This window comes from Nyctibius grandis, chromosome 15, assembly GCF_013368605.1.
Source record: "Nyctibius grandis isolate bNycGra1 chromosome 15, bNycGra1.pri, whole genome shotgun sequence".
In the NCBI taxonomy this organism is placed as follows: Eukaryota; Metazoa; Chordata; class Aves; order Nyctibiiformes; family Nyctibiidae; genus Nyctibius; species Nyctibius grandis.
The window spans coordinates 9,109,603-9,134,837 of record NC_090672.1 but is presented as its reverse complement, the minus strand read 5'-3'; the positions used below and the strand labels follow the sequence as shown (position 1 = coordinate 9,134,837).

At 45.1% G+C, this 25,235-nt stretch overlaps 1 protein-coding gene across 1 annotated transcript in view; it reads right to left on the bottom strand.

Moving 5' to 3' along the window:
* RAB11FIP4 (RAB11 family interacting protein 4) overlaps window positions 1-25,235 on the bottom strand; it is a 110,291-nt gene that overhangs the window by 41,199 nt on the left and 43,857 nt on the right. The window contains exon 3 of the mRNA XM_068413387.1: window positions 23,895-23,983. Coding sequence (XP_068269488.1) covers window positions 23,895-23,983 — 89 coding nt within the window. The remainder of the gene's footprint in view (window positions 1-23,894; window positions 23,984-25,235) is intronic.

Sequence of the window (25,235 nt, the reverse complement as noted above, 5' to 3'; positions counted from 1 at the left end):
CGATAAATCGAGTCCTGACTTCTCTTCCTCCCACTGCAGCGTTCACTACTCCCAGAGGGGCAGATCTGAATTCTTCACTCGCTGTACTCTGTGACTAATCTCCTTCATCCCCACAAAAGGAGCTGCTGAGAAGTGCTGCCATATCGGGATGGGTGGCACGGAGCAGTCCCTGCCCCTCGCTGAATGACAAGCAGATACACTCATCTTGCAGGCAGCTCCGTGAGTCACCGCCCTGCACAGAAGCCACACTCGCCGCATTGCTGCAAGCTGCCTTCCTGAGGGTATAGTTTTAGGCAACTGAGCTGTGAAAGAACTGCAGATGAGGGAGCCGCTCCACTGCCCTGGCCTTCCCTTAGAGGACCGCAGCTAGCCCCTGCAGGGAGCGCGGCCAGCCCAGCTGTGCCTGCGAGTCCCTCGGCTCTTACACTAACACGTCCTTCATATGAATATGCTTCCTCACAGGATGCGCCTGTGCACGTGTCTGCCCCGAAACCCTCAAACCAGGAGTGCAGACATACCTGCAGTGATTGCTGTTTGCATCAAAGGCATGGGAAGAGGTTGCCATGAGCACCGAACCAGCCAGTCATGCCCACCCACCCCCCGTCCAACCCACGCAGGCACGACACGTGCTGGGGAGAGAAGGTTGCGTGTGGGCTCACTTGAACAGTGGCAGCTACGGTGCACAAGGAGATTAGCTCTTTCCCTGAGGTCCTACTGAAAGGCTGTGACAGAGGCTAGAGATGAATTCAGACACCCCTATCCCAAACGAGTCATACAACCACAACCGTGCCCTCTCCTCTGCTTTGGGATACCTCTGCAGGGCCTGCATTTCCACGATCACTTTTCACTCCATTCAAAGCAAACACAAACACTTCAAAAAGCAGAAAAGCTCAGAGAGGACAAGAGCTTACTGCATGTTCTAGTTCTGCATAAGAAAACAGACATCCTTGAAAATATAGTCTAGCCCAGCTGAAGTTCTCATCTTCAAAATTACACCGCTTTATTACAATTTCTTACGTGCATGATTGGTGCACGAGGAGTGGAAACGGCTCCCTGCCTGCTGCCCTGCCAGGCTACTCTGTTGCATCAGCAGCGCAGGAAGAAGTCTGCAGAGCCCACAAGAGGCATGCAGGACTCCGGGGAGGCTGGCCCCGCTCCCCTCCCATGCAGACAGCTTTGCTGTAGGTAGCACTGCACACACAATGCAACTAGCTCGCTCCTGAGAAAAAAAAGCTGACAAAGGGGGAAGGGTCAGGCTCTGCTTTCCCAGTCTGTAAGGTTTTCTTAGACTCATCCCCTTCCATCTCATACCACTCAGTTAATGGCTAGCTAGAGCAGTTTCACACTAATTGAAAGCAGACTTCTGTATGTTTTAACTATGGCTTTAGCCTGCTTTGCATCCCTGATCTACACTTAACAAAAGATGCCTTCTGCGGGAAGAAAATTTATCATTCCTTAGTTCAAAGTTTACTTACTGAGAACGGCTGTGGAAGTCCCCATAGGGAACTGCAAGGTCTCTGGGTGCGACTTGGTAGCAGCGAAGAATTCTCTCTTGCCTTCGCATAAGTGGGATGTGAAGCCAGACCTGGGACACACTCTGTGTCTGTGCTGATGAGGGCTCTCAACTGTGTATCGTTGCCAAGACAGCCGGGGCGGACTCCAAAGCCTCCAGATCTCGCCCTGGCTAAGGCATTCCTAATCAAATGCTCCCTGCAACAGGAGCTTCCAGTATGGCTGCCGGCACCACACAGAGCTGTGAACAGCACCATTTTCTCTGACTGAGGTAAAGCTAAACTTCTGTGCAGTGCTTCCACTAGTTTGAAATATTGCTTATTAACAAAACATTTTCTATCTGGAATTGTAACAAGCTCTCTACATTCATCCCACCACACTACTTCCTGCATGACCATTCTTGGGCACTTTGGCGGTTTCTAACCCATCACCAACCCTTGCGTCCCTGCTGCCGCATGGGTCTCCATCCCCTGCCTCCACTGAGATGGCAGAGCAAAGAATGGGCACAGAGGCAGCGTGAGTCAGCATGCTAGAAAGTTAGGGGAGCTGCACTCTGTGGGATGACAGGATCCCCATTCTACGGGGCTTCAACTCAAAAGAGTCACAGAAAAGAAAAAAAGCAGGCAAGAAGAAAGGAAAAAAAAACTCAGCAAGTACCATCAGTCTTTGTGTGAGGATGAAACTCCCTGCCTCGCCTGCTCTAGAACAACACAATGACCTTGAACCAGATCTAGACCCATCAAGTGAGCTAGAACCTGCTCTAGAACCAGCAAGCGAGCTAGATCCATAAAGTGGCCTAGAACCCAATCCGGAACCATAAAGTGATCTAGAACATGGTCTAGAACCAAGAGGTGGTCCTGAACCATCAAGTGAGCTAGATCAGCAAGCAAACTGGATCCCAATATAGATCCAACAGGCAAGCTAGAGCATGAGCTAGAACCATCCAGTGATCTAGAACCCCACATGGCACATGATCTAGAACCAACAAGTGCCCTAGAACATGATCTAGAACCGGCCTCTTCTCCCAGGCAACTAGTGATAGGACAAGAGGACACAGCCTCAAGCTTCGCCAGGGGAGGTTCAGGTTGGACATTAGGAAGAATTTCTTTTCAGAAAGGGTTATTAGACATTGGAATGGGCTTCCCAGGGAGGTGGTGGAGTCACCATCTCTGGATGTGTTTAAGAAAAGACTGGACATGGCACTTAGTGCCATGGTCTAGTTGACATGGTGGTGTCAGGGCAACGGTTGGACTCGATGATCCCAGGGTCTCTTCCAACCTGGTTGATTCTGTGATTCTGTGATTCTCTGGAGACACCATTGGAAACTGGACACGTGGCAACCTCCTACTTGCCCTGTCCTTCACAGCAACTGGTTGGAAGATTCTTGACAGACTGTCCAAGAGTCTTGGCCAACACTTCTCAAATTGCCTTCGGAACTCACTCCTGTGCCCACAAGCACAGCAGCCAGGGCAGCTGTGTCCATGCAGCTCAGAAAGGGCTCAACTAAAGGACACTCCAGTACTTGCACTCGCAGTTGTGAACGGCATGCTAACCTCAAAGCTGAAGAAGAAACAACTGAGTCTCACCACCAAGACTCAAACCTGCTGCACCACTTGCCTGATCACTACTAATGCACAAGGATGATGCAATAACCACTGTGGCCACTGGCAGAGCTGGTCTCCAGCCTTGCCTCAAGTACCCGGGTTTCGAAGGCATGAAGATGAGGTTACCCGCTCTCCTTATTGCTGGACTCCAGCGATACATTTGTGATAGCCAGAGGTAGCTGAAGCACTGTAAGCAATTACTGGGCTGACACGGATACTTTTGTACTGCAACGTCAAAGGTTTCATATCGAGCAATACTAACCATTTTGTGTCCTCTCCCTTTGCTGTACTCAGGGCTGGCTGCCAGTGCAGACATACAGAGAGGACCTGGAAACAACTGTGCTGTCTCCATTTGCTTTGAAACAAATTTGTTAAAAATCCAGTCAAAATGAAATTGAAACTCTCCACTCTGAAAGATATCAAAAGGAGATGCTCTGAAATTTAGACATAATTTCCTTTCTCCTGAGACAAAATGTTCTTGAACATTTCAACTTTGACGGAAAACAGCTTTACCATTGGACTTGATGCTCTACCCAGTGTCTCAGTGAGAAATGCCATCACAACAAAGAGAAGCTGAAAGATACCCAGAGAAAAATCACACCGAGCTGGACCACAGAGGTGAGGGACCGGTGGCAGGATTGTCTGAAGGCCCAAGGCTTCCTCCCGCAGCTGCACGAGGGGTCAGTACCTGCTCCCGGCACAGCAGTGCGGCCGTGGGACCGCACCTCCTCCTGTTCCTCCTTGGGGCGGCCGTGCATGGTGCTGCTCTGGAAAGCCAGCGCTGCCCCGCACGCTATGGGACGCATCTGCGATCAGCTACTCCCGCCTGGCAAGGGCTGCTCCTGTAATGCTGCTTTTGTAGCCCAGTATTGTATAGCAGAAAGGCTTCAGCCTGCCTCCTCAGTGCCTGTCAGAATGCACTAGAGCTGCGCTATAGCTGAAGTTTCTCCTGGTGCAACAGCAAAACTACAGCTATTTATAAGCTATCTTATTTCCAGATCACACTTCTTCCTAGTAAGAGATACAAAGACATGTAGAAAAGGCAATTAAATAAAACACAACAGATTGTGTTAACTACTGGTAACTAAGAAGCCACCTTAATCCCTTTCTGCGTCTAAGATATTCACCACATGACACTGAGGCCTCAGCTCACAAAGACTTTTCAATTTCGGATTAAACATGTTGCATTGGAAATAGCTCTGGTAACCCACAGCAGCAGATTATAGCTGAGGGTAGTGAGATTATGGCAGGGGGAAGACAGGAGAGGATAAACATTTGCACTGGGAGAAGGGGTGCAAAGGAAAAACACTATTTTTAAAAAAGTTTTACCACCTTGCCATATTTCTAGGACCTAGGAACTGCCTGACCACGGAGTGAGAGAGAAATTAGGTGGACTGGCTGTTCTTGCAAAGCCTGATTCCACTCGCTGTAGCTCCATTTCTTGAAACACAAACAATATCTGGAAGAAAATCCCATCCTGAGAGAGAATTAACTGAAAACTGCGTCAGTAAGAATGAGATTGAGCCCCAGCATAACTGGAAAAGGCAGACACAGGGAAAGATACGAAGTCTCCCCAACAGCACATGTTGGAGGTGGCAGTTTTTCATAGGAAGATTTTATTTGCTTCCAGCTTGCATGATCACTTCTGAAAACACGGCTTCCTTCTTTCAGGATTCTCTTGCAGAAACTTTTGCTACTTACTCTCCAGATAATTCACATTTAGCCTTAGAGACTATTTTTAGCTGCTTTTCTTTCAGCACATGTTCTTGGAGAGTCCCTGCTATTTATGTGGTCTCCATTTCCCTCTTAGCTACTCTGGGGAGAAGCTCCATGAGGCCAGCTACTGAGAGCAGAGCTTGCACATGGTTCCTCCTTTTGTGCCCTCCACACAGCAAAGCCTGTCAGAGCACTTCTGAGGACAACAACAGCAGTCTTTATCACCATGAAGATAGATAATGGAAAGAACACAAGCCAAGGAAAATCAAACACACTCCAGTTCTTCAGAGTGTTTGCAAGGCCATCCTGAGGCTGGGTTGGGCAAAGGTCTGATGGTCTGGACACACGAACAGAGATGCAAAACTGAAGGTGTCATCATGCAGCAAACACATACAGAGGCAGCTGGGTACAACTGAGCACTAAAAAGCATGAGAAAGTTGCTGCAATTCGTCTGGGGTAAATCTGACACCAAGATATGAAGTTACCTCTTTGTTAGGGTCACACAGCTTTAAAAAAATGGGAGATATTAACTCATCAGTGTGTCCATGGCCAACATCATGGTAGGTGCACGTATGCTGTTTGAGCTGGAGTCTGATGTCTTAAGGATTATTTTTATAACTTTGACCCAGATATTGTGGGATATAGCTAACCACAACCCAAGACACACGCACCTGAATAATGTTACAGCCCAAGAGGCAGCTCCGCAAGTGGGAAAGTGCCTTATATCAGCCTACACTGATTTCTTTCACATATGGGAATAGTGTCAATGTATTAAAACATTTTTACACGGGTAAAGTCACATGAATGAAGGCCTTTCTTGCTTTAACTATACCCATACAAAAGCCTATTTTTATGAAACATAAGAGTTTAATATTGTTGAGGTTCCTCTCTTCCAAACGTGGTTAAAATTTTTGAATGAGTCTAAATTTTTTGATGGATGAAAGTGGGACTCACGCATGCATGCACACACACACACACTCAAGACACATCACAAACAGGGAAACCTAACTAAAACGTGGTGAATCAGCTGGAAGTAGAGATGAAAATGCTCTCACATATGAATGTTAAGTAAGCTTTAACTGTAGATTGTCATTTTTATCTTTGCGGTCTTCCCTGGCTTACAAGTAAATCTCTCATCTACCATGGAGACACTCAGCACGCTCTAACATATACCCTCACCTTTTAAGCGCATTTTGCATATTGATCCCAAAAGTATGGCTCAAGCTTGTTAGCTCATAATCTGCTAGGTTAGTAAGAGTTCATAGGGAGCCAACATATGGATGTACTTCTGAGCACATTAACAGCTGTAGTTTAGCTGCTAAGTCCATTACACTGAGCAATGGAGTTGGTCGTACTCTTTTCTTGTTGCCAATATGGCAATAATTAGGGCTGCTGCGTGGTTCCGTAGCCTAAAAGAACTGACGGACCAAATTAATCCAGGGAGTAATTCAAGGAAGACAGAGGACTGACACCAGGAGTCATGGCCCACTGAGTTCCTCTCCTTGAAACCCTTGCTTGAAAATATTACTTATTTGCAGGCTGAAGTCTGAGTAATGGTAATTAGACAGCTACATGGGAAATAACTACTTGATTACAAGATGATTAATTAGTATGCTGTCAAGATACGATTATCCTGGCATCTAGGGAATACACTGCATTTTTTCTTTGCTCCTTACAAGATGATGACGGCAGCACAAAGCACTTCTGCCCTAAATCCCTACAGAAATGAACAGCAAAAGTGCACGGACAGTAGCACTCGGTACCCAGGGATTTAATGAAGCTAGAAATGTGCAGGGCAGACTGACACAGCCCAGTCCTGTCACAGCAGGTCAAAAACAGACAAGGAAACAGCTTCACAAAGAGCAAGAACCAAGTAAGATCCTACCTGCACCTTCCCTCAAACACACTGAATGCACCACTCCTGACAACAAGCAGGCAACCTTACAGTGGGAGAGAAGCAACTTCTGGCCACCTGTGTATGGCAGTGTAGGTACCACACTTCATGACCATCAGGTCCAAATCAAGCCTTGCAAATTTTTATAGATGCCTGCAGGGATTGGAGAGTAACAGCACATACACCTCTGGCCCCTGAGACACCGGGAAAAGGCAGGAAGGCTGATAGGGAGAGGTAAGATTCCCAACACTAGCTTGTTCTAGCAGAATACAGCCTGACCTAATTAGGTAGAACATGCCTGTTTGTACAAGGGTGCAGCAAACTTATAATGCCACCCTTGGCTGTTTTTATAAAGTAGATTCGACACCTACTAATCTTGCTAGCCTGGTAGCTTCATAAACTAGTGTAGGTAAGCAAGAAAGCATATGCCTTCAGCATCATCACAACCAGAGCTTTGATCTTTTCCCTGGCTGAGGCAAGTGAGCCCTGCTTTGCACTCTGCCTTTCATTTGGCAGGCTCTGCAGACAGAGGAAGAAGGAAAAGCATTCTGGAAAATTATTAGCCCATGAAATTTAGTATCCAGTTCCACCTACACGCACAAAAGTACTGCTGAATGTTATATATGCTCAGATATAAGAGCTGGGCCAGCAGACAGGGCACCAGCTGAGACATAGGCACATGTTCCCACTTGGTGATGGACATCTTCCATGACCTCAGTGGTATGTAGTCACCTGGCTCTTCTGGAAACCAGTCTGACTCTGCCACTTACCTGGGCCTTATCACTGAACAGCTCAATTTATCTTCTTCAAACTTGGGATGAATAACAATTTTCTAGCTCCCAGTGAAGCTGTGACATGAATTCATTAGAGTCTATGAAGCACTTCGATAGTATAATAATGGACTAACTATTGTAGATAGTTTTTATGCTAATTCCTTCATCTACATACCTGTGGCTGCCGCCTCCAGGAATTTAACAGATATATGGTATGCAGAATAAATCTTTCAGAAGCAACAAGCCTCTATACCAAGTTTGCAGATCATTTCCACACCTTGACGCCTGTGTAGGGCCACGCCATGCTTGTCCCTCCAGGATCACTGAGAGCAGCCTGCAGTAAGGTGGTGGTGAGTGACAGCCTCAGTGCACAGAGCACGTGATCTATGGTGCTTCGCACATCTTTTGCATCAGCCCCAGGGGCAAGGAACCAAGGTGACAACCCCTTCAAAAATCCCCTAATGGCAAAGGCCATGCTCATCCAGCTCTCTGGGACAGGGAATTGCAGGCAGTCTTTTGCTGGCTGGTCCATTGTTGCAATAGTGTTTTCCTCCTCCTGTATGTAAATGCCATTAGCGCTTCACACATTCAAACCCTTCTTCTAGGCCAGAACCTGTCAAATCCTTAATTCCAGATAAACCAAAGCACCCAGGTGCCCAGCGCCTTTGGAAGCAATAGGAATCAAGTCCCTGTGCATACTGGTGACCCAAGGCCTCCTGGCTGTCACCTCCCTGGGAACGCTCAATATTGCAGCCCGGGTACTGAGCACACCGCATTGAACTTTGCCTCTGTGTTACCCCTTAGCTAGACAGCTCCCAATTAACAACTTTGTGTGAGCTCAGCCGGCTCTAGACAATATTTTCAAATGTGACCACTGTGAAAGGAGAAAAAAAATAGGTCAAGAGGATTATGCAGGGTGACTAATGATTGCTGCATGCTGGGCTGAGATGTGAAGTCTGGCTGTGTTTTCAAAGGTGCATAATAATATGTCCTTGTCTGACCTGTGGTGCTGTTGACACTTTGTCTGAGTTGATGCCTTCTCACAAATCCCCATTAGGCTGGAAGCTTGAACGCCCATCGTGAATGATGCCAGCGGAGTGGAAGGGCTATCAAACTTTGCAGAACTCCCATTTAAGTTTCACTTCATTTCTTAAAAGCCAAGCAGCAGAGGCAATTATTTAACTGCCAGGCCCTTCTGGAGTTGTTTGCTGAGGGACATGGCTGCTGTTCTCAGGCTGTGGGGCACAACGTGTTAATACACAGACAGTTCCCTGGAGCTGGTCAACAGATAAGAGGAGGGGCCTATTCTGCTCGGCACAGCTGGCACATATAGTCAGGGGAACACGCTCTGCCAGCCAGCTTGCCATCCAAATAGCCAGAACTAACAGTTTTATCCTTATTTTACCGATAAGGAGGATGACACGGTATGATGGAGGGCATGGTTCAGCTGCCCTGCCCAAAAATCACAGGAGGTTTGTAGCAACAGGAAAATTAATTCAGCTGTTTTCTTTCCCGATCCCGTGTTTAGCATTACAGAGTCCCTCCAAGCACACCTTTCATTAACAGGGAAGTTAGAATTCATTTTTCTTTTCTGACAGATGTTTATTAGCCAAGTATTTGTATCAATCTCTCCATGCTGGTCACAGAAATATGTCCCTTTCTAGCTACAGGAATTGGAAGAGAAGGCAACTCAGCTACAGCTGAGCTGAACCTATACTTCACACAGGAACTCCAAAGCAATGAGTGATGCAGCAGCCTCAGAGAGTCACAGAAACCAGCCTTTTGTTTCTATTACAGTCCCTTCAGTATAAATACAACCATAGAGAAGTTTCCTCGACAAACACAGCCATACCAGGAAAAACATAACCTCTGGTTCAGCATAACTGTGAGGAAGATCTGAGAGACATTTCATCTCAGACAGCAGAGGCCAGCCCTTGCTTATGGGCTTGTTGGCAGCCCAGCAAAAGCCGGGTGTGATGACGCTAGACTGGATGATGCTGGGCCCCAGACACGGAGCAGGGAACAGCAGGTGCAGATCTGTTGTAGGAGGCAAGATACCTTCTTCAATTCGCCTAACATTTTCAGAATGCCGCAGGGAAAACTCCCAGCTTTAGGAGAAACATACAGCTGTCCAATAAAGCTCACGAGTATGGGCAAAGCTGTGACAATATGAGCACTACCAAGATATTTCTGAGGCACCATCATGTTGATTTTCTACTGCTTTTGGGCAATGTTCACATTTATACAAGGAATGGGGGAGCTCAGCATGTATGTACATCCCATAGCTGCCTTTACAGTAAGATCAGTTTGAATTCCCAGACAATTCTACACTGGCAAAAGAACAGAAGTTCCTGCTATAGCCAGAGCAGTCCTCTGTGACTGAAAAGGGACAGCCCAGGCAAGGCCTTTCAATGGAGTCCCATTAAGGCACTGCAAACTCCAGGCTCGTAGAGGGCCTGGGCTCTTTACCCCACTCCCCGAGATACCGCATGGAATTTAACAGAGGATCAATTTCTGCCCATTGTTGGGTCTCTGCACACACATGCTGCGAAGAATAATTTTGCACAAGCTCCTTGATTTAGGTCAACCCAAAGTGACAGGAATACTTCTCTTGCTTTTTGAAGAAGAGCGTTCTGGAGCCAACAGACTGATTGTTCCATAAATCAATTTCTTTCCCAAGTATAAAATCTCCAATTGCTCATCCCCTGTCTTTCATCCTAATTAAACAGTGATGTGAAGTAATCAGCAGTATTGTCAATGGCCCTGGTGCTGCACAGATACTTCTGAATATACAATATCAGAAGGAAACATCCATGCAAAACCAAGACACCCCATGACTGCAGGGCGAGCCCAGCTAGGGGCCTGCAGTGCCCCATGTCTGGTAAAGAACAGGTCATGGAAGGGCCCCTCCCTGTGCTAAGAGTGATGTGGCTTTCTACCATTTCAGAAGGGAGTAAACTACCTCCAGCTACCTTTCACATTCTATTTCTGTAATCTGGTCAAATTAAAATACTGAACTACTCTTAAACGCTGATCCCTGCCCTTGACACTCACCTCTCCCGTCTAATTAATCATGTTCAATATGGAAGTGTTTAGATGCCATGAGAAAAGAGGTCCTGCGAGGCAGTGAGTTGTCAGCAGGGGGGAAGCTTTGGGACCCCACGTCATCTAAGAAGCAGTTACAGATGGTGAATTACCTCAGGAAACAGAAACGCGTGTGGTCCATGTGGTTCTTGTTACCCACTGGCTCTCGTGGAAGCGGCAGGAGTGCGAAGGCAGCCCCAGCCTACTGGAAAGCCGGAGCTGGGGAAAGGACGTTGTGCCTCCCCGAGTGGACCTGCACAAGCTAGTACCAGGGAGCTGTGCTAACAGACCTGAGCCAAAAGCAGATAAGTGAGGGTTTCCTGACACAGTCTGAACTCCTGGGAGCTGATTCAGGAGAGTCCTTCCTCTCTTGAGTTATCAGTTCCCTCGTAAGAAAGAAGACACTGCACGTAAAGGCGAGTCTATACAGATTGCAAGTATCTAAGCCAAACTAAATATGAACATTTGGTACAGTAAATATCGATATACTGCTAATAGGGCTGGTTTCTTCCCTTTCGCATCTCTTTCTTCTAAAATGAAGTGGTCCTGTCCTCCCAGGGGAGAGGCAAAGGAAGAGCCTCACATGACAGGCACCATACAAATACAATCAAGAGAGACTGTCTCTTCCTGTAAGGTTTTTGATCTAATGAGACTACACACAAGCTAGAGGAAAAGCGTGTTGCTCAGCAGCACAGCAAGTAATGCCCTGGCTCTAAGTCAGGAAACATCTGATAATTTTGTTTATGGGAAAAAAATTTTAATCTTCAATGACTGCAGACAAAGTGCTCCAGGACTTTCCCCGGCCCTAGGATTTTGCTTCATGAAGCATATGGGTCAGTGTTATTCAGTACATTTCATAGAATCATAGAATCATTTTGGTTAGAAAGGACCTTTCAGATCATCAAGTCCAACTGTTAAAGTCACTGCTAAAACTTTTTCTATAGACCAGCAGGATATCAGTCACTCTTGGCAGGGCATCTTCTGCAGTATCTGAGTACAAACTCTTTCCCCTTTGATTTGACTACCACAACATGACACAGGATGTCTCCTGATCACAAAGTTTTTGTCATGGTTCTCAGTAATCTGAGAAGTCTTAATCAAAGTTTCTTTATAGACAAGGAATTGTACTAGGCAACAGGTGAAAACTCTGAATTTACTGCACAAAACTCCCTTTTATAATTCCTCTGTGATATCTCACCATTGGTTTGGCAATGAGACAAACAGAAAGATTTTAAGTGAAGTTTCAAAATACAGTGGAAATAGAAAGTCAGTGATCTACTCTTTCACTTAACTGACAGCTTCTCAGATGAGAAACCTGTGACAGCTCCTGCAGCTAGATAACCTGCAAAGAGTGATTCATAACAGGATGGTTGTTGATACTTGTGCTGAAGAGTTCAGAGGTAAACAAACATTTATGAAAGGCAATATTTATCTATTAGTCTCACAAAACACTGTGCATTACTGATTTCCATAAAAATCAGATTGCAGAGACGCAGTGAAATACTGACTTAATTCATTATTTAGGTCTTCCTCCTCACTCTTCCACAGAGTTAATAACAACTTATGAATCTTTCTTTGGAAACATCTGTGCAAGCTCATTTTAAAAAGCCCAGAATTTAACAAAGCAAAGACCGCTGGTTTAAGCTAAGATTTTCACAAACTCTTAAAGCTCAAATCCCACGCTGATGTAGGGCACATTGGTTACCCGTCTAGAGTCCCCAGGTTTTTGCAGTACAAAAGCATGTAGCAAATGTCCCACTGGAAAGGGAGGGAGAACACCAATGAGGTTCTCAACATCACTTCTTCGAGAGACACACTCTGTGCTCCTGGATATAAACAAGTAAAAGCAAAGCCACGGCAGAGACCTTTTAGAGATCTAAATATGACAAGCCATTTTAAGTTCTGAAACTCTAAAAAAAGAGGACCCTGGTGAAGCTGTAAGAATTGAAAGGAGGCATATATATGGAAAAAGTTCCTACTGTAACAGTCTTAAAAGCTTACAAGGTGAGAAAAAAAAAACCAACTGGGCAGGAACAAAGGTTTGTTTCTTTCATGCTGTTAGGTTGATTTCCATCATCTAAGAATCTGACCAACAGTTCTTAGTGGTTCCTCAACATCCCTCCCTGCTCTGGACAGGTTCCCATCTTCCATGCACTAGACTTTTCCATGAGCGTGCCTTAGGGCATTGTAACCATATGGTCCATCTCCTGATGAAAGACACATGCCCCAGTTACCCCAACAAATCTTCCTCAGTGACATTAGCCTTCAAGGACACAGTAATGAAAAACTCATTGAAGCAACAAACAGCAATAATTTTTTCAACATACACATGCCAGTAATAAATGCAGAACAGCTATCAATACAGGAAACTTCTTGTGGAGAATATATAAAAATATTTGAGGTTCTGTTTATTGCTCTGTCCGTGACCAAAACAAGCCAAACGTCCTCTCTGCTGCTGGAAGAAGGTGGTAGCATATTCAGTATGTGTAAGTTGAGAAATTCCTCCCATTTTAAATGAGGTCAGGCTTTGTATACAGTGTTATGAATAAATTTCTACCATGGGCAAGAAAGTTTACCAAAGTATTGCACTGTTCTATAAAAATGGCTGGTCAAAGCTCTACAATATATTTACACCATATTTATGTATTTGGGATATATCTATCAAGGGGTGTAGAGCCTGCAAACCTTCTCTCCTCCAGTCATTATCCTGCTTTGGCTCTATGTGGTCTGTACAAACACATACTGAGAAAGCCTTTGCCCCAAATAATACGCCGAGTGACCAGAGTTATGTGGAAAGGCACCAGACAAACAGGGTTCACACTAGGGATGTCTCCTTGCAGGCGCTTGGGCTCCACAGCTAAGAACAAACCGAAGTCTCTTGCAAAGACAAACTGTTTTTTATCACAGCCCTATTTACACAGGCTGGCAAAAGCTCCAAGGAATCACCCTTTTTGATATGCCTTTTTTACCTTACTATGTCTACTTTATGCATTCCTTTTCCAAACACTTCCTAGTCACGGTGGTTTGAGACTAGGCTGCCAGGTTCACACTGTCAGCCCAAAACGCTCATCAGCATTTGCGTCAACTCTCTATCAACATTGCCATGGCTACATTATTATTCCAACTTAACCTTCCTAGTCGCTTATCATAATGCCAAGTACCAAAACGAGCCCGGGATCCAGTGTACACCTCCGCCTAAACAGGCTACTCTATCTCATTGCCTATTCCCCAACTGATATTTGAGTCAACTGGGTAATTACAATAACAGTTCGGGTAAAAAGGTGAGCCAAAGAGCAAAACTCCTAATTAACAAGGCCTTTCAGGGGCCTAATTAATCTTGCCAGGATCTCTGTAAACTTAGAAAACATAACAGTTGACAGTTTCTTTCTTATTTCTCATCTGTTCAGACCGTAGCTCTTGGAGCAAAGACTGTTTCACTCTACTTCTAAGCACTGTTCAGGAGGCGGCAGTCCCCGTACCTGCTGGCACTGCCCCACCAGCATACACACAGCTCTGAGACCGTCCAGGCTCTGCAAGGACCATGTCGAATGGAAAGAAATGATCTCTGTTCCACCGAGCTTAGGATGAACTTCAGCAGCCTCTTCTTGGCATGCAGTTGCTCAACAGAAGCTGCATTTCTCTGCATCCTTATTCTAGACAGGGCCTCTGTGTCCCTGATTGAAAGAAGGTCAAATAGCCCATATTTCTTCTTAATTTTTAATCGCAATTTCATGCTGTTATTTCAGCTGCTGGAGGCAGTATAGTACAAATCCCTCAGGAGTAATTCCTAGATACTCTCTTGTAGGCTGGCCTACTTATTCTTCCTGTTCAGTTACAAATCGCTTATCGCAGCCCAGATGTGTGACAGTACTGGAAAAGCTGCCTCCACCCAAACACATTCTCCACTGCAGCATGTTAAAAAAAGAAAAAAAAATCACGTTTTGATTCTTGTCCAGCTTCTAAAAATAGACAAGATAATCAAGATCTAATTTTTAGCTCTATGAGCCCAGCTGAGTACGATGGTTTAATTTTAAACAGTTCCGTTGCCTCTGACAGAGGACAGTGGAGAGTTCCTCCCGTGTCGCTCCTTGCTGCGGTAGTCTCCTGCAGTGGGAGGCCGGTCTCAGCGCTGCTGGGAAGACCTGGTGGGGGGAGAACACTCGAAGGGGTAGGCCAAAGTCCACGCGGTTTTGTGGGGATTTTGGACATTGCAAGGGCTGGGTGTGAAATGCAGGAAGAAGGAAGCAAAAAAGGTGTCCTAGAGCTTTCGTAACCGGGAAAAGTATTTGGCAACTTCATGAACTGCATGGGTCACTTTGGTGGCAATTCTTGAGGCTACTGAAATCACGTATTTGAACCCTAAAATATCATGGGCAGTATAGTGGCAGCTATGTGACAGAAATGATTCCTGTAAGATTTCACCTGTGGAGGATTTTTTTTATGTAAGTGGGAAAATTTCTAGCAGGACGTGCAGCTCTTTTGTTTGAAAACCAAGAGAAGCCGCCTCCAAAAAAATCCACTGCTCTCAGTTTGGTCAGAGAGGCTAGAAGGCAGAAGAGAAGCAGTCAAATCCTTTTGTTTGCTTGTGCAATGAGGGATTTTGCTGGTTTTGTTTAGCTAGAACATCTCTTTGTGGTTGACTTTCTCTCTATGGTTTCATAACCACCTGGAATCTTGGCTTTATCAACCAGCTTTTACAGGTCTACAGAGAACTTTCTTCTGATGAAAAAAAAAAAAGATAAACCTACTTAAACCAATGCTTTTTACTCAAAAAAAATTCTTCTACTTCAATTTCACAGCCTTCCAACTGAAAATACTCCACGAAGAACACTCTATGTCCCAAAATCTTCCATAAATGCAGCACAAATTTCCCCAAGCAGCAAGGAGAAAAGATATTAAGCAGAATAGGAAATAAAAAAATAAAAAGAAAGTAAGAGTCAGTTTCAAGTTTATGAACTGGAGAGCAAAGATATCCTCATCTTGTCACACAAGTGTCAAGAAACCCACTGAATGCTACATGCGCTGCCTCTTATGTGGTTACTTCCTATTACAGATATTTTGGTATTCCCCAAAGGTCATACATCAGAGTCAAGACTCGTTCACCACCCTCTGACCCAGCAGTTGTATTTCTTTCACGGGAGTACAGAACACAGGGAGTGCTGTCATAATATTTCTTTTGCTTATGTTATTAAGAATGCTGTATTCAAGACACACCACAAATTAAAGTGGATAGATTTCGAGTACAGCAAACAAAAGGCAAAAAGGGCTAAACGATAAAGCCATACTCACCTGAAGGATTAAATCAACAGGGATGCAACTTCCTTGATAGAAAAAGACCAACTTTAGCTTTCAGTCATTTCAAAGCCTCTACCCAAAGACCGAGCCACAGCCTAAATTGGTTTATCCATGGAGATACAAGGATGGGAGGAATATTTTGCCATGGCAACTAACAATTCCAGAAAAAACACCCCCAAAACTGTGCTCAGTCAGAAAATCAGCAGTTTAAAAGCTTGAAGATAATGCCTCAGAAAGAAAAAACAGGGATTAGACAGAAAATGTGTATTAAACAGAGGTTCTGTCAAAGAGAGAGGTGACAGGCTTTCAAATGGTAAAACTTTTGAATGCTATACAAAACCCTACCTGGCCCACAGAACAGAGATAAACACTCAAAAAAGAGTCATAGATAACAACAAATGTAAGTGCACGAGGTGACTTTCCTAAAGATGCCTGGAAGGACACTATGGTTGGAACTTCACCTCCGTCGCCGAGTCACAGCAAGGATGGCTGAACCGGGCAGTCACACTTCCACCTGTTTCAAACCACCCAGCCAAATACAGCCCTAAGAAATGGTACATTTTGACACAGACAAGTCCCTGTGGGATGTGAATAATGATCAGTCCCTCATTGACTTAAGCTTCTATTACAGAGACCAGTAGTTCAGCTGCAAGAGCAGGTGCTTAAAATTTAAACCAGCTGGCAGAATTTGTGCAAAAACACTGACATACACAAATTCAGCCCAGCTTCCCAACCCCAAAAGGATGGCACTATCTGAACAAACACTACTGCACTGAGCTGCTCCATTCTGAGGGCTATGGAAACTCAAGCAACACCTCTGTCGGGTCACCTCCCAGCCCTGGGCAGTCTCCTGCTGGCCTCAGACAGTGGGACTGCATTTGGGGCATTGTGGCAAGAACTGGGTGGGAAAACATTTCTCCCAGCCTGGGAGCTCTTAGATTTCAAAGTACTTTCTTGGCCCAGCTCAGGATGAGAAGGTCAAAACCTCAGGTTTTTCTCAAAAGAAAATCCAAAACACATTTTGAGAAACGGAAGAAATATTTTTTGACTGGGCCAGAGTGTTTAACTTCTTTTGTATTATTTTATGTGTGTTTTATACAACTGAGCAAAAACAAGTCAGCGAAGAAGTAATTTCCCCTTCAAAAATATCAGTGTGTGATGCTCCACCAAATCAAAAATTCAAACTGGTTTTGAAAAAGAAAATAATCCTCAATCTTTTTTATGGCTGTTTTTGGAAGAGTCAGCACTTATTTTGTTGGAAGGTGCCTACCTTGCCCCAAGTACAAAACTGCTCCTTCTCTGTACAGCAGTTCCTCAGAGCAGCATTTCATAATCAGCTTGAGCAGCCAGAGAGGCAGAATATTTTTACGCAGGTGTTTTGTACCAAGGACACTGATTTTTGCATGTATGCACAAACATTAAAAATATAATTCAGAATATTGCCAGGTGAAAGCAGGCAATTTCCATGTAAATTAGTACCAAATGGGGGCACGCTGTGCTCTTCACTGCGCTTGGTAATTGTTCACTGAGGGCTTCTCAGCAGTTGTAGTTAATGTTGCTTTCTGATGCTTGGAAAAAAAATAGGAAAAAACGAATTGTTGAGAGTGTTGACCTTCGAGGTTACAATAAACCTCTCATAGGCGCAGACAGTGTGTTGCCTGTGTATAATCCTGCCTAGTCCCACCTAGGAACATGGACTTTTTTCTCTCTGTAATTGCATGGCTGTGCTTTATCAAGCTTTTCTCCTCCTGCCCTGCCCCCAGTGAGGGATTCAGGCAACAATCACCTCAGGAACAACCCAAGATGTTGACCTAACTCCTGCCAGGGTCTAAGCCATCTTTCTACTGATTTCAGCAGGGGCTGGGCCTCCCAAAAGGCGATCCCTGGAGACATTGAGCATACTCATTTCCCAGGGAATTCAGGAGAAGCTGAGCAGAAAGAGAATCTGGCAGATTTAGGAGCACCAAATATAAAACAGACTTCTAGATTAGACCAACGAAACCAGGGAACCTTCTGCTTCCCTTGGCATATCCAAGAGAGAGGCTTAAGCCAGAACATTTCCCAGTTGAAGTACTGGGAGACATGCATGTCCCAGGTTTTGACTATTGCAGGAATGAAGATCCTCTCTCCCAGCATCCTGAGGAACGACATTAGGATGAGCTGCTCATAATCACAGCACAGGTCCCACAGCAACAGCAGGACAGAAGAGCCCACCAGCAGCTTGGTAAGGGAAGCAATATGCAAACATGCGCTGTGCTGATCGCTGCGTAGCATAAACACCATAAACACCCCAAGAGTCTTAAGCATAGGGAGGGAAGTCTTCACACGCAAAGCAGACACTAAGCATCTGCAGGGCTGAAAACACAACGGGAGCCAAGAATGACTGAGCGTGTGTGGGTGGTGGAGAAAACTGGAGGCTGATAAGAAACAGAAAAAAGCAAGCTTTAATTTGCTGTGTTTAATATTGCTTCTCCTTACCACACAGGCTGTTTTTTTCTCTTTGCTATTGGTTGGAAAGGTAATTTCCAACTTAGTAACATCTTAGTTGCTTTGCCTCTGCTAAGATAGGAGTGTCTCTGCCAATGCTACCACAGAAAGCAGGAGGAAAGATGTATTTCGTATTAACAGTTAGGCAACACCTGGGTTTAATGTTAGGAAAAATAGTATCAAGAAAATGCTCCTGACAAATGAGGTCAATCATTTTGCCCAAGAACACAGGTGACTCAATGGTCAAGGTGGAGACGTTGCTTCAAAACACAGCATATACAAGATGAAAAATACAAATAATTCTGGTTACAGACTCTCCAAAGTTTCCCCACTACATCTGACAACCTTCACTCAAACTTTGCTTCAGCTTCCAGAAGGAAGAGTGAGCTCAGTACAGCAAGGGTGCACAGACTCAGAGCAAACTATGTGGGAAGACATTTTGTTATGGGCTCAGTGCTGCCAAGTCTGCACCAAAGATTAAAATACATCAACAGTCAAGCTCTGAAGGATGCATGGTGCTATCTCTAGTAAAGATGTGCATTAACTTGTGGTGTCAGGTTAGTGCTGTTCTTTGACTGTCATTGTCTTCATGGTGGACACCACCTCAAACTGGGCAGAACAGGCTTCTGGGAAATTAGAAGTGATAGGGCAGATGTTTCTTGGGCTTAGGTAAGATTTGATGTCTTTGCTTGCTTCTCTCTACTGAAGTGACCCAGAGGGATTTGTTCACTAGCAAATTACCATTGCTGCAACTGCTGGCATGCCTGGTGAAAGGGATGTCCTCAGTGGGCGGGGGAGGAAGGAAAGCTTTATTTAAGATGGGAACAACAAGAAGAAGAGAACTGCAAGTTCGAGTTCAATAAAATATTCAATGCTTTCCTGGGCTTTGGTTTTCAATAAATAGCAAGAGACAGCACAATCGGAGACAATAACTGCAATTCCAGGCTGACAAAGGAGACCTATGCAAATGGCCCTTCACCTTTCCTCAGTCCAGCTGTGTCTCAGACCGCTACGTTCTTCCACAGCCTAATGAAAACCCCAATTGGATCACAGGGTTTTTGCAGTGCAGAAAGGCCCCCTCTGTGCTGGCGCAGGTGTTAGCAGATATCCTCAAGCAGCTAGTGGGGAAAACACTTTTTTCAGAAGCCAGTGGGGGACTCCTAATTGCTACTGAAAATATTTTCAAAGCAGCAGATCAGCTAGTAGCCCCAGCTCCACCCCAGAGGCAAACACAATTTATTTTTCATGTTTCAACAATTTTTCTGCTGTTGATACAGTGTAATTAATCACTTGGCAGGCAGGCGAACACACACAGGACTGCAAAGGCAGCCCGTTCTTTGACATGCAGCAATCATCCTGTACCTTGTTAAGAGGCAGATTCATTCTCTTATTTACAGGTGAGAGCAGCAAAAAAATGGAAAGCAGCAACTCAATACAGCAACAATTAATAAGAAACAAACAGCCTTGTTGAAGGAACCTGCTATTATTGTGCCTTACAGCTCGCTCTTCTGCTGGGTTTGCACGTATGGCATTTGGGCGTTGGTTTCCAATGAAAGGGCAATTACTCACATGTAAAAATACATTGTCTGTCCCTTCACAAGCAGCTACTCAGATACCCTGCTATCTGGTGGTGAGAGGCTCTAAGATCTGTCATTCAACCTCCTCTTCTGTCATCTATTCAGGCCATCTAGATCCAGGCTCCCTTCAAATCTGAACAGCCAAAATACACCACATGAAGGGCCAAAAATCCAGCCCCTGTTGCTGGTTCGCTTTTCCCTGAACTTAGATGCTCAGACAGAAAAGCACCTAGACCCAGGTCACTGCTTCTCAGAGCCTGAGATGCAAATTTTGGCCAGGGAGCTGCAGATGCAGCCAGCCTTATTCCCTCTGAGTCCTGTGGCTAGTGCTCCCAGCTGGCTAGGTGCCCGGGAAGGCGCAGAGCCAGCCATTCGGAAATACTAGACACAGGCACTTTGCTCTGTTTGAGCTGGCTGAATCTGGGTCTGCGTTTTCACACACATACTTCAGCTGTGGACTTTCTGTTTGTTACCATCTCCAAAAGGCTGTCCAAGGGCTCTGAAGTGCTACCAGATGCTCGCCACAAAGCAAATCCTGCACACTGGACTAGGGAGACTTTTGTCTCCCTTCAAACTGGAGCCAAAACAAGAGTTGAGGCCATAGCAGCAAACACTGCGAAAGGAATTCAGGATCGATGAATTGGCTCCTGGCAAGTTCAGAGCATTTCTATTATTTCTCTAAAGGCTGTAAGAGACAGAAATTATACTAATAAACAGCACTTGACAGCAGCAGTGCCTCAACTGGAGCACAATACAGCCCTTAACCATACGACTCTGAATTCATATACAGAGGGGGCACATTGATTCGTAGGTCCTGGAGCTGAGAACTGCTAACTCCTAACTGCAGTCCCATCCTCCTAAATTTCTTTGGACCAGCCTTCTCTGTATCTCCTAACACACTCTTTGGAGCCTGATTCAATGCTGATGAAAGTCAGTGGGAGGCTTCCCACTAACATGAGCGTCCTGTAGCAATCAAGTGCTGCTCTTTGCTTCCTGCATATCACACCTTAACAGACTTGAGCTCAAAAGAAGAGCTCTCCATTCACCTGAAATATCACTGACACAGCCTCTCGTTATAGACCATTAGAAACCTTCCACGGAATGATCTCTGCATTTTAAATTGCATATACAATAGGATTTTATTCTCCTTTTTGGACAAAGTTTTTAGACATTAAAAGCTTGTCAGCTTTTGTTCTTGTTTACACTGAAGAAAAAAAAAAAGTAAAAGCAGACCATTTAGAAAATGTCAAATGAAATGCCCCAAGCTCCTGGTATCAGGGGATTTTATGTATCAATTTAAATTAATTGCAACCAGTTGGTTGCAATTAAAGGTTGGAGGCTTAGCAGTTTCTTCTTCCCCATTTGACTCAACATACACAGACAGCTGGATTGGTTCAGCACCATACCATGGCTTCTGCCACTTCATCCCACTTCTTGGCGTTACCTTCAGCTCTTCAGATTTCTGCCTTTGGGCTTCAGAAAGCTACAATACAGGGAGCAGGGAGTGGGCACTTGGGAGGGGAAGCAAAAGCAGGGGACAGGGGAAATAACATGTGACAAGGATAAATGTCCTCCTCCTCCTCTTCATCTCAAATCATGTGGTGAATACAGAGACAGCTAACAATGAACCAGCGCAGTACATGGTGCCTTTGTGTATTCCAGCCCCTTGGGGTGGAATAAGAGAGATGCATTCCCTTTTAAAATACCTATTTGTGCCATCACAGCAGATGTATCCTTCTGCTGCCTGAGAATTTGACTGCACCTGAGAATTAGACAGACATGCAAAGGGTATACTGGAATGAAAATCAGATCAGACAGGCAACTACCGTTTGTGCCATCGGGAGCTGCCTGTAAACTTGACTACATCACCAGGAATTCACTCAACAAGGTCTGGGAGATGCAAGGAGAGCTCGTATGCTTTCAGTACACGCTCCCTTGGGAACAGGGAACAAACCTCATCAACAGTGATAACCTCAAATCCACCTGGGCCTCAGTTCTCTGTTTTATCAGATTGAAAACTCCAACTTTCTGCCACAGCGGAGGACCCTCAAAGCAAGTGCAGAGCCTGTTCACAGCCTTTCCCCAGTCTTTAACTGACATCTAGCGAACGGTTTCTAAACTGCACCTGAAAGACCTGGAGATCGGAGATGAAAAGATCCCCTCTGGAGGGCAGCTGTGCAGAGAAGCTGTGGGATAAGCATGGGGTGTACACCAATCTGCACTGTTTCCTGTCCTCTCCCCACCATGATAGCTCATCTGCCCTGTGGGCAGGTGAGGAAGAACCTGGTTCTGCTCAGAGGTTGCACAAATACTGCACTGGCCCAATTAAAGTGGCCAAACACAGCTGCTGGACTCTACTGCAACAGTGCTGCCCACTGCAGGGACATCAGAAGTCCTACCCAGGAGTGATCAGCAAGGCTTCCACCACAGCACTGCCAGATCAACTCTTTCTGAACAGGAAGGGTCACCCTCTGCCCCTTTCCTCTCCCAGAGGCACAAATCTAGAACTCAAATGGGAAACTCATTGGCCACTATCAGGATTAGCAACTGCAACTCCCACCCTCAGGCTCTCCTAGTGGACAGCTGGCAGGAGTGGTGCAGTTTGCAGCCATCCCAAAGTTTGTCTTCAAGCACTCTCCAGAGCTCATTTTTGGGTGACAGCAGATGTGTAATTCCTGAGGAATAAAGACCCAATGACCATGCCACCTGCCTTCAAAGAGTGTCAGAACCAGCCTGCAATGTCTGCATAGCAATAGGGGAACATCTAGTGTTTGCAGAGCGCTTGCTTTCCATTTTACAGCCTCTCTCATCTATTGCAAAACAGGGAGTTTGGTTTATGGTATCTATTAAGATAACCAAGCAACAGCATGGCAGGTATCTGTGTCATCAGTTACAAAAAAATAGGGTTTTAGAGACAAGCAGAGTGATGGTGGTGTCAGCCTACCACAGCCCAGGTGCTAAAATCAGCCTGTCATTTTCATCAAGTAAAGAGCCAATAAGCCCAGACAACTCTTCCTTATTAAGAAAGTTTATGACCAAATTCTGCTCTCCTGATTGCAGTCATGGAGGGCTCCTTCCATCTTGTGACAGACATTTCCTGCACTGAGGTGAAGGAAATGTCTCTATACTTTCTGTATGAACAGTGGAAACCATTTTGTATAACACCATGAACTGCTGTAACACCAGCATGCTTATCACATCTTTCCTCAATACATGAGTATTGTTCCCACACTTCATCACCTGGGAAGGTAAAATGCTTTCCCTACTGATTGAAGGATCACTTGCAGTCTCATAACACCATTGACATGCAATCCTTATCTGAATGTACAATGCTAACTGTACCTTAAATCTTAAGGATTTACATGGGTGGATGTTATTAAAACCAAAGTACAACGAAGGAGAGACAAATAGATGCTTGAAGGAAACTTAACAGTGTCCTGCTTGTTAAACTCTGCAGATACTGTCAAATTAAGGATACAGATGCAGACCTTTAATGGTTCGAAAATATGCTATGCCCACCAGCCAAAATACTACCAAGGTTACCAAAGGTGTATTGTTTCTGCTTCCTAACAGCTGTTCAGTCCCTGTTTACTATCGGCAGAAGGTCTCTGAGGACTTGTTCACCTACAAAGTTTGACTGATTAGTTACAAATCAGTGCTTGCCACTTGTGTGGTGCCAGTGTGCTTGTATGCCATGTCTCCCTTCACAGCCAAGGGAATATTGAAGCTTGCAAGAGCAATGCCACCCAAATCCTAAATACTCTCACACCAGCTGACAGCTACCCTGTGTCAAATGCAACTTAAACTCGTATGGAAGACTTGCTAACAGTCATTAATCTAGGAAGAGCCCACAGGCCAAATAAAACAACAGCCTTTACAATGACCCAACTACACATCACTCCAGAGGCTTCCTCAGCCCACTAACATGAGACTGAATTAGTGCTTCTCTTACCTGGTAATAGTAATCAACATACTGTGGCTCGTAGTGTCGAGGCCCAGAGTCTTCAGGAGACAAGGCATCTTTTAGTAACTCTTCACAGCCTGGCAAACAGAAACAAGAGCAAATGGTCATGCTGAGAGTTTATCTTCCCAGAGATGGCATGGACAACAGAGGCAGAAACACAGGTTTGTAGCTAATCTGTATGCACAAAACCTTGAAAGCTAGCTCTGGAGTATGCTTAGATAGCTGTAACAAAGCTCTGCCTTCAGTTCTGCACAGCACGTATTCAGCACCTGGCACTTAAGTGCAATTACACTAATGCTGACTCTCAGCACAGATACACCACACTACAAGGAAACCGAAAGCTCAACAATGCTTGGCTTAGTAAGCTATCCTGTGGGACAGAAACCCACCCGTGACCAGTGCAAAGCTCTGAAGTCAAACACTGGATTTGCAGGCTTGGCATGAACCAGTGTCTATTGTGCGTTAGTGTAAGTGGAGCTGCTTCTGATTTTCTCTGGTCCAAGTGACAAAGGGGCAACACCTAAATGTCACAAATTCCCCTTCAAAAAGAGCTCTGTCACAGAGCGTGCAGTGATCAGCAAGCAAATATCTATGCACTGCAACCAGAGATCTTCAGCTTCTGTTTGCTTTTGTTAACAACCACATTTACAGCTGAAAGAAATCAATGTCTCTGTTTCCCTTGGTCCTTCTCTCATTTGAAAACCTGAGACAAACATAGAAACACTGAAATCACCAAATGCCTCATTCTCCATTAATTACCAATGACCACGCTTGGCATGTTGAGCTGCAGAAAGCAGTAATATCAGGTCAGGTTATTTTAGAATAACCAGCTCACAGCCCTGGGCCTAAACTGTGTGAAACCTTCTCAGCATGGGTCGCACACTGCCCTACTTGGAAGCTGCAGTTCTCCAGCAGTATTTCTCTCTTCCGTCCCATCACTAATGCAACACATTTGTCGATGACATTACACACTGATACCCAGTCATGAGGCAGGTGAGCCAGAGGAAACAGAATAATGTAAGAAAGTGTGAACTGCACAGGTTTATACTGTTAGCTGATCCTCTCTCTTGTTTTTAAAATAAAGGAATAACATCTGTAGGGGTGAAGATACCTTGTGGTTATGGAGGGGAGTCCCTTACAAAGGAAATGAGTACTTAAAAGAACAAAAAGGTGACCAGATGGAGGGAGCCTAATACGGAGATCAATATGTTGTCCCTGTCTCCCCCACACAGGCATATGTCAGAGGCAGCACACAGTGGATGAAGGAACCATTGAGATCTCAGGAGCATCACATGGACAACAGGCAGCAGGATTTTTTCCCCTCTTCCA